This window comes from Balaenoptera musculus, chromosome 10, assembly GCF_009873245.2.
Source record: "Balaenoptera musculus isolate JJ_BM4_2016_0621 chromosome 10, mBalMus1.pri.v3, whole genome shotgun sequence".
Lineage (NCBI taxonomy): Eukaryota > Metazoa > Chordata > Mammalia > Artiodactyla > Balaenopteridae > Balaenoptera > Balaenoptera musculus.
The window spans coordinates 41,332,704-41,342,555 of NC_045794.1; the positions used below are offsets into that span (position 1 = coordinate 41,332,704).

Sequence of the window (9,852 nt, forward strand, 5' to 3'; positions counted from 1 at the left end):
TCAATAAATTAGAGCGTCCGCTTATCCACAGCCTCACAATTGAGGTTAGTAAATGTTTGGATTTTTGCCAATCTGATAATGGTATCTGTGTGGTTTAATTTGCCTTCTTATTAAGAGTGAGGATGAACATTTTTCATATGTTTAGAAGCCATTTGCATTTCCTTTTCTGTGAACTGTCTGTAAATGTCATTTGCTACTTTTTTTTTTATAAATTTGGTTAAATTTTTTCCCCAGTTTTATGGAGATATAATTGACATATATCACTATATAAGTTTAAGGTGTACAACAAAATGATTTGACTTACGTACATCATGAAAAGATGACCACAATAGGTTTAGTTAGCGGATATCCGTCATCTCATGCAGATACAAAATTTAAAAAAATAGAAAAAATGTTTTTCCTTGTGATGAGAACTCAGGATTTACTGTCTTAAGAACTTTCATTTATAATGTACAGCAGTGTTAATGATCTGTATCGTGTTACATTCCCTAGTACTTATTTATAACTGGAAGTTTGTACCTTTTGACTACCTTCATCTAACTCCCCCTCCTCCCAGCTACTTTTTCTAATGGTTGGCCATATACTTATTGATCTCTAGGAGCTATTAATATTTAGGGGAATTAGCCCTTTGTGATACAAATTGCAAATTTTTTTTTTTCCAATTTGTCATTTTTCTTTTGACTTTATGGAGTTTTCATCCCTGACATTAATCCTGTTAATTAACCCTGGACATTAATCCCAATATTAGTCCAGCTGCTTTGCCTCCTAAATATTTCTGGAATCCCCCCACTTCTTTCTACCCAAATGCCACTTTCCTAGGCCAGTCTGCCATCATCAGTCACCTAAATTACTGCATTGTATCCTGTGTCTCCCAGGCACACCTCAACTCTTGCCCCTTTCTAATCTAGTTTACATTTGGTAGCCAGAAAGATATTTCTAAAATAAAAACATAATCATGTCACTTTTCTGCTGAAAACTCTCGGTGGCTAACTAGTGCCTGTAGGATAGACTCCATTATCTTAAGATAGAATCCTCCGCGGGCTCCAAGGCCCCCAGCACGGAAAGGCATCTGTTTACCTCTTCAGCTTCATCTCTGACCAGTCCTCACTTCCCATTCCATGTACCGGCCATACTGAACTGTTGTCACATCCTCCCTCTCCCTAAGCCCTCCCACTTGTAGGTCTTTGCATACACTGTTCCCTATTTGGGGAACCCTCTTCACTTGCTTCAATTCCACCCACCCTTCAGATTTCATCTCAGACATCCCTGCCGGCATGACACCTTCCCTGACCACAGTAGAAAAGATTAGATACCTCACCCAGGTGTTCTCATAACACCCCATACTGTCCTTATGGCAGCATTAATCACACTATATTTTGATTATCTGTTTACTTTTCTGTCTCTCCCATTAGGTAGACTAAGTTCCATGAGGATAGGGACTAAGTGTGCTTCTTCACTATTGTTCCCCTAGTGTCTATTACAGGGCCTGGCACATAACAGATGCTTGATAAATAGTTGTTAAATTAACTCAAGAAAGGATGTTTGATGACTTAATGACATCTTCATCTCATTGGGGGACCAAGGAGAATGAGGAAAACAGAAAGGCTCTTGACTCCTGTTCAAGAAAGTAGCCAGATGCCCCTTAATCCCACCTGCCAGAGAAAACAGCGGCTTGTAGCCCCTTCTTTTCTGTTGGTAATCTTATTTGGCTCCACCCTGGCTTTCAGGAGACCCTGGTCCCAGCGTGTTAAGCAAAATACCTAACATCCTGTAGAGGAGGCACTGACCAATCTGAAGGCAGCTTGTCTTAGCTGGAGCTAGGTCCTGCAGGCTTCCTGGGTGTCAAGAGTTAACCCTTTAGGGACTTCCCTGGTGGTCCAGTGGTTAAGAATCCGCCTTCCAATGCAGGGGACATGCGTTCGATCCCTTGTCGGGGAACTAAGATTCCACATGCCGTGGGGCAACTAAGCCCGCGCACTCTAGAGCCCTCGTGCCAGAACTAGAGAGCCTGCGCGCTGCAGCTACTGAGCCCGCGCACTCTTGAGCCCTCGTGCCACAACTAGAGAGAAGCCCGCACGCCGCAACGAAAGATCCCGTATGCTGCAAAGAAGATCCCGACACAGCTAAATTAATTAATTAAAAAACAATTAAAAAAAAAAAACAATTTAAAAAAGAGTTAACCCTTTAATTACTGGACCATGGAAAGGTCTGGGGAGGAGGGGTTTCAGTGGAGGGCTGGAGCAGAGGAGGGTATTTGGGGAGAGGGCTTGGGGCAATGGCTGTTTACCATCCAGTAGAAGTATTTGTACTTTTATCTAGGGCCTGATCAGAATTTACAACCTGATTATCAGCTTGGCCTACTTCCCCTCTGCCTTCTCAGGCTCTTCTTTGCTTTTTTCCTTCCCTAAAACAGAGCCTAGATTTAGAGCCTGAGGTGACACAAGGATCATGTGAATTTTCTGGCAGATGATGAAATTGAGACCTTTGGGAGGCAGCAGATTAAAAACAAGGTAAATAGATTAAACAATGTAAACATTAGAAACAAGGCTTGTAAAATCAAGCAAAGCTGAGTTTGAACACCGGCTCTGCAGCTGTGTAACTTAGTTCAGCTACTTAACCTCTCTGAAATACAGTCTGCTTGCCTGCACTTTTCCTTGGTCTGCTATGGACACGAGGTGGATAATATCTGCAAGGACAGTGGTGCAGTATCTGACTCCTACATGACAAGGAATAAGTGGGAGTGGAGGAGACGAGGACCAAAGTCAGTTAGTTGGTGACACAGTGAGGACTGGAACTAGCTAGCATCCCTCTCCTACACTCTCACTGACGTGGGCTGCTATAGTCAACACAATTTCAGGGTCCCTAACTGAGGGCCCAGTAAGAGAAAAAAGGTAAGTTTCCTTTCTCAGGTACACTCCTTTATTTTCTGAGGCCCAGAGCACAGGTTAGGATGGGTATAGGTTAATGACCTCTCCAGTTTTAGGCTTTAGGGTGGAATCAGTTTAGGATCTGACTTGTAAGAGTTAGGTTACAAGGAAGAAGATTTGACTGATCTGACCTCCAAGGATGTTCATTCAAATTAACCAACTACTGCTTGCAAATTTCATGCTAAGAAAAATGCAAGGCCCTGAGGGTAAAAGTCCACTAAAAAAAAAACCCGTGTTTTTCAAACTGTGAGTCCTGACTTGTTACTAGGATGTGAAATCACAACCAGAAGTGAAAAAAGGAAATAGGAGAAAATAGAAAATATGACAGTGCATCGTACACAGAAGGAGGTATCAGATCATAAAATTTTCAGTTACGTATATTTATAAATGCGTGTGTACTGGGTCATGATTTAAAGTGTATTACTGTCAATTTTGGTCCAAAAAGTTTGCAAGCCCCTTTACCAGAAGGTGAGATTCAGGAGAGCCAGAGCTTTGTTTTGTTTTAGAACAGTGCCTGGCATTTGTTAGTGTTCTCTGAAGAACCGTTCAATGAGTGAATATCTAACACTGTGCCTGCCTTCAAGATTAGAGTCAGAAATACAGGAAAAGGTAAATATCATAGGCTTTAACATACTAATATTAATGTGAACTAAATAAACAATATGAATCTACTGAAACGGAAGGAACCTAAAAGAACTCCAAATACACATAGTCTTGGAAATTGGGCTTTTAGAGTATTTTAGCCATGATAGGCAGAGTGAAGTGATAAGAACAAAACAAAACTGACTTGGGAACCTGGGAACCAGGATACAGGACCTGACTTTGTAACCTGCTCACTGTGTGACTTAGGGCAAATCTCTTTAATCAATTCTCTCATTTGAAAAACAGGAATGATCAAACAGGCCCCGTCTGCCACACAGGGCTGCTGTGAAGACCTGTGATGACCCCATAAAATCGTGCATTTTAAGGGTGCTCTGCAAACTGTAATACGATACTGGAGAGAAAAACAAGGGATTGCTGAGTTGAAGTGAGTACAGCTCTTTTCAGTGGTTTAAGTCATTCATCAGCAAGTATTTATCAGGCTTCTAATGTTTACTGAGGACTTTTCTTTCCAAAGCTTTCACTTTTCAGATGCTTTTCTAATATTCTTCCTGCAGTACAGAATGTAAACTCCATGAGGAAATAGTGTTGGGCTGTCTTGTTCAGCTCCATCTCTGTACTTGCACATAGCAGGCGCTCAGCAGATATCTTAAAATGAAGAACGGAAGGAAAAACTTAATTGCTGCCTTAACGGATGGCATCTTTGCCCTTAAGAACAATTAAGTTAGAAGAGAAGTGATAACACGGAGAAAATACACGTAAGGTGCCGTACTGGTGCCTGTAACAGGTACCAAAGGGCCGGGCCACAGGCACTCCTTGGGTACCACGAGTATGCCAGTTTTAGTGCTAGCTGCTGCGGGAGGGACACAACACAGCATACCCTTCTTTATGGTGAGAAAGCGACACAAATAAATACCGACCGTCTGTCGGCAGGACAGGCAGCGAAGATTCGAGTGAGGGGAACGCGTGATCAATAAATCAAGGGTTAGGGAGGGGAGCGTATCTCAGGCAGTTAGAGACGTTTGTAGAAATCTATGCCCCTCGTGGAAAGACTGTCAAGGTGAGATGACCTTGAGGTGCTGTGCGTAGGTGGAAAAAGGTTCCGGAGAATAGTTTAATGGTACTGCCTCCGAGCGCCCAAGAGAGAGAAGTTCCTATTTCGAGACAATACCTGTATTTGGTTTTCTTCCAGTCGAGAGACAAGGGTAGGGGTTGGAGGACAAGACCCAGTGGGCGGGGCCAACACGAGCGGGCGGGATCACGTGGGCCCTCCCTCCAGCTACCGGAGGCCGGGAGAAGGGGCGGGGTTTCCGGTGGCAGCGGCATTCGGGCGTCGGGTGACGCTAGGCGGACAAATCGTCACGTGACACGGAAGTGACTACGAACAGGAAGAGGACGAAAAAAATAACCGTCCGCGACGCCGAGCCGAACCGGACCCGCAGCCACCATGAACAGCAAAGGCAAGGACAGGGGGCGGCTGAGGCCGCCGGGGGAAGTAGTGCTGGCCCGGAGCGAGCGGGCCGGGAGCCCAGGGTCACTAGACGCCAGGCCTGGGGAGAGCTGCGCCGCGCTCCTGGGCCAGCTGCAGTGCCCGGGGCTTCGCCGGACGCCTTTGTCATCCCCGAACTACGGCTGCTCGCTCCCTCCCGGCCCTTTCCCCCTTAAACTCTGTGGCGCAGTTTGGAGCTGCGGGCTCGGGTTGGGGGGGGCGTGGGGGGGGAGAAGGCTTGTCGAGATGGGCATCTGCAGGAGCAAATGGGGAGCTAGAGGTGAGATTTGGGTGGGCCAATGGAGAGCTGGCAGAGGCGGGGCGCCGCGCTCCGGAACCACAGGCAGGCCCCCGGGCTTAACTAGTGAAGTGCCGGCGCTGGTGGGCGGGCCAGGCGGGCCCGACGGGTCTCTTTCCCCTTACCCTCGCTGGCGGCCAGAAAGTCTGCCGGTTCCTGTGTCAGAACATTCCCCTCAACCCCCTCTCCGATCTCAAGGTTTACTTCCACCACTCACTTTTTTTATTTGGAAGTCGACCTTGAGTAGGAACCTGTGAGGTCGATGACCACAACCACTGTTACTCATGAGGTCTTGGTCAGTTACAACGAGACCTTTGGAGACCACCCAGAGTAGAGAGACAGGACACACTCTTGAAACATCAGCAAGAAGGGGTTCCCAGAGCTGCCCTGCATTCTGGAAGGATCTTGGGCCCAGCTAGACTTTCCCCTCACACCAGTCTTCTCCTGGAACGAGCTTTTCCTGTCCAGTTAGAATCCAGCATCTTCAGTTATAAGGGTGCAAAGAGGATGCTTATTTTCTTGGCTCCAGGGATCAGGCCCTTCAGGGCAGTCGGTCTGTTTGCAAATCTCTTTCTGCTTGCTCCGGCTAGGTTAGCTACCCAGTATGCCCTGCCTTATTTTGGTGACTCTGTATTGTAGGCAACATGCATTGTTTTCTTGTCTTCCAGGTCAATATCCAACGCAGCCAACCTACCCGGTGCAGCCTCCTGGGAACCCTGTGTACCCTCAGACTTTGCATCTTCCTCAGGCTCCACCCTACACTGATGCTCCACCTGCCTACTCAGAGGTGCTTCCAGTTTATTAGACTTTATTAATGGAATACTCTTGGATCATGTTTTCAGTCTTTAGCTAAGTCTGACTCCACACATTTATTTACTCTCCACAAACAGGAAAGAATGCTCACATGAATAATCTAAAACATTATATAGTTCAGCAATTTCTGTTGGGGTTGAGAATGCATTATCTGATTATTTTATGTTATTTGGCACAGGCTGAGGTTAAGAAGATGAGTTTGCGTTCCTTGAGCCTAACATTAGCTATAGCAGGAAGTGATCCAGGAGAATATTTAGTGGCAGTGGAAAGGCAACTTGTGTAACTCAGAGTGTAATCTGCACAAGAAGAATTAAGAATTGACTCATTAAAGAGATCTGAAATACGAATGTCATAAAGTAACTAGTTGCCTTCTCTTCTGCCTCTTTTAGCTCTATCGTCCGAGCTTTGTGCACCCGGGGGCTGCCACAGTCCCCACCATGTCAGCTGCATTTCCTGGCGCCTCACTGTATCTTCCCATGGCCCAGTCTGTGGCTGTTGGACCTTTAGGTTCCACAATCCCCATGGCTTATTATCCAGTTGGTCCCATCTATCCACCTGGTTCAGCAGTGCTGGTGGAAGGAGGGTATGATGCAGGTGCCAGATTTGGAGCTGGTGCTACTGCTGGAAACATTCCTGTGAGTATGACTTTGTCACAAAAAACTCAACCCTTGCCTATTTTAACTTCCTGAAATGACTACATAGTCATCCTTTCATCATCCCTGGGTAATAGTTGCTGGTATTGGTGCAAGTACTGACATCCAGTAGTCAGGCAGAAAGCACTTGAGGGGGCAGGAGAACTGTGGCAAGTCAGTAGCATCTGGCACATTCACTGGTGTCTGAGTTAATCAGATTCCTTTGTTTTCCTGTCTTAGGAGTCCTGCCTGCTGCTTTCCCAGTTCACTTTGGTACTGGTCTAGTAACACTGCTCATTCATTCCATAAGCATTTACTTAATATTTGCTATCAGTATGGCATTGTATTAGGAACCATGATGATTAAAAAATAGAATGCACAATCCCCATTAGATTACATTTAGAAAGATACTAGGGCTTTTAGTTATGTCTCCTGCTTAGTTCTCCTATGTATGAGAATTAGAGCCCAAATGGTCCTTGCTAGGATCATCTACTCAATAACCACAGGCTAGGGATGAGGTGAGAATGCTGTCATCAGGTAGAGCTTTCAGATTATCTAGGGCCATTTGAAAACTGTTGGACCCTGTGACATAAGGCCCTGGACCTAGTACCCGCTCCCTGTATTTTAGAACGTGAGTAGGAGTGATTTTCTGCCCTGAAAATGCCTATGGGTCTGGACTACCCACACTCAGAAGGTATCCATAGGCTTTATCTTGGACCTGGAACCCTTTAAATGAGTGGGTTTCCTGTTTATATCTTTGGGCTCACAGAGACTAGAGACCTGCTGTACCCGAATTGGTGGCACAGCTAGCTCTTCGAGATGCCACGGGTTAGCACATTGCCGTCTTCCTGACTGGTCCTCTTTCACCTTTGTCCACTTCCCTTCCACAGCTGCCCCGTGTCCAATCAACCTTGTCTTTTCCTTTCAGCCTCCTCCCCCTGGATGCCCTCCCAATGCTGCTCAGCTCGCAGTCATGCAGGGAGCCAATGTCCTTGTAACTCAGCGGAAGGGAAACTTCTTCATGGGTGGCTCAGATGGTGGCTACACCATCTGGTGAAGAACCAAGGCCACCTCTGTGCCGGGAAAGACATCACATACCTTCAGCACTTCTCACAATGTAACTGCTTTAGTCATATTAACCTGAAGTTGCAGTTTAGACACATGTTGTTGGGGTGTCTTTCTGGTGCCCAAACTTTCAGGCACTTTTCAAACGTAATAAGGAACCACGTAATGGTAGCAGTACCGCCCTAAAGCATTTTGAGGTAGGGGAGGTATCCATTCATAAAATGAATGTGGGTAAAGCAGCCCTAAGGATCTTCCTTTAATTCCTCCGGAGTAATACTGTACCATACTGGTCTTTGCTTTTAGTAATAAAACATCAAATTAGGTTTGGAGGGAACTTTGATCTTCCTAAGAATTAAAGTTGCCAAATTATTCTGATTGGTCTTTAATCTCCTTTAAGTCTTTGATTTATATTACTTGTTATAAATGAACCGCATTAGTTATCTGCCTTTTCCTTTCCGTCCTTTGCCCCACGTCCTACCCTCAACCCTCGTCTTCCATTCCTTCCCACCAATCTCCATTGAATCAATGGTGCAGGACAGAAAGCCAGTCAGACTAATTTCCTTCTCTCCTTGCACTTCTCCCCACCTGTCATCTTTTAACTAGTCTTTCACAAAGGATCCTCTGAAACCCCCTCTGTGCCCCAAGCACAGACCCCATTACTTCTGCTTTTGCGTCTCCTCAAGCAAAAGTGGAGGGTGCCTTTTGGACCCTCCTCATAGGTTGTCTCTTCATACATGAACCAAATTTGCAAACCCAAATTTGCTTTGGTGCCAGAAAAACTGAGCTTTGTTTTAACAAAGGATGCAAACTGTATTGTAAACAGCAGTTTGTTTATAATTTGAGGGGCAAGGAGGAGGATGCATTTAAAAGCCTGATGACTCTAGAGCCAAATTAAGGGGAGTTTTCAGATCAAAAATTGGTTACCATTTCTTGTCAGTGTCTGATGGCAGCCACTCATGGCTCCCAAGAATTCCTGAGCTGGGTTAATGGGGTCATATTGTGAATGCCTCACTACTAAATGACTTGAGTCCAGTGAAATCTCATTAGGGTTAAGAATATTTCAGGGATCCTTAATATTTTGATTTTTGTTCTCTAAAATTGGATTTTATTTTATTTTATCTTATAATTTCAGTTCATCTAAATTTTGTGTTCTGTACATGTGATGTTTGACTGTACCATTGACTGTTATGGAAGTTCAGCGTTGTATGTCTCTCTCTACACTGTGGTGCACTTAACTTGTGGATTTTTTATACTAAAAATGTAGAATAAAGACTATTTTGAAGATTTGAATAAAGTGATGAAGTTGCATTACACCTCACCTTCAAGGATTCTTTACTCAGCTTGTTTTTAGATCTCTTCTGTATATATCTTCTTTTATATCCCACCTAGAATTCAGATAAGTGCTGCTGTCATTCTGGTTTTTTAAATGAAGACTTTCAACTAAATGCAGGAGTACAAGGCTAGGATTTGACCATTTTCATGAGTTCCATTCTAGATGTTTAACTTTTCTTCATTTTACTTCCTAAGCTCTTTCAGATTCTTATGAGCCTATTATGCCAGAGGAATTCAGAACATAAACTTAGAAATAAGGGAACAGTTGATTCTCCTAACTTGCCCTTAAGTTTGACTTGAGGAAGATGTTTTTTAGCAGGATGACCTTCAGTTTTTCCAAAATCCCGTTGGAGAAATACTGAAAACTCCTGGAATCTAGGTTGCCAAGATTGATCCCTCAACTCTTGGGTCTCACCTTGGGTGGACTTGAGCTTGAACAATGGAGGCAATATATTTAAGACCTCGAAAGAGATACAGCTTAATTCCAAAGTAAACAATACCTGAAGAGCTAATGATTTCTACCAAAACATTGTACCTTTTAAACATACCTCATTTTGAGACGAAGTTAGCTCCAAGAAGCCTCTCTGGGCTTGATATAAAGGGCACTGGTGGGAAAAGTGATAGGAAGGTTGTTCCTGGTTCCCTCTGTGTGTACGCAGAATGGGTCTGGGAAATTCTGGCCCTTGCCAGGATGGA

At 44.6% G+C, this 9,852-nt stretch overlaps 1 protein-coding gene across 2 annotated transcripts; it reads left to right on the top strand.

The window, feature by feature from the left end:
• Positions 1 to 4,843: 4,843 nt before the first annotated feature.
• Positions 4,844 to 9,142, top strand: DAZAP2 (DAZ associated protein 2). 2 transcript variants are annotated; one of them, XM_036866497.1, is made up of 4 exons: positions 4,844 to 4,987; positions 5,983 to 6,101; positions 6,517 to 6,762; positions 7,688 to 9,142. In XM_036866497.1, the coding sequence occupies exons 1-4, from the start codon at positions 4,975 to 4,977 to the stop codon at positions 7,814 to 7,816; spliced, it is 507 nt and encodes a 168-aa protein (XP_036722392.1). In that variant the 5' UTR covers positions 4,844 to 4,974; the 3' UTR covers positions 7,817 to 9,142. The 2 variants fall into 2 exon arrangements, with proteins under 2 accessions (XP_036722392.1, XP_036722393.1); XM_036866498.1 differs by having other exon boundaries at positions 6,517 to 6,685.
• The last annotated feature ends 710 nt before the right edge of the window (positions 9,143 to 9,852 follow it).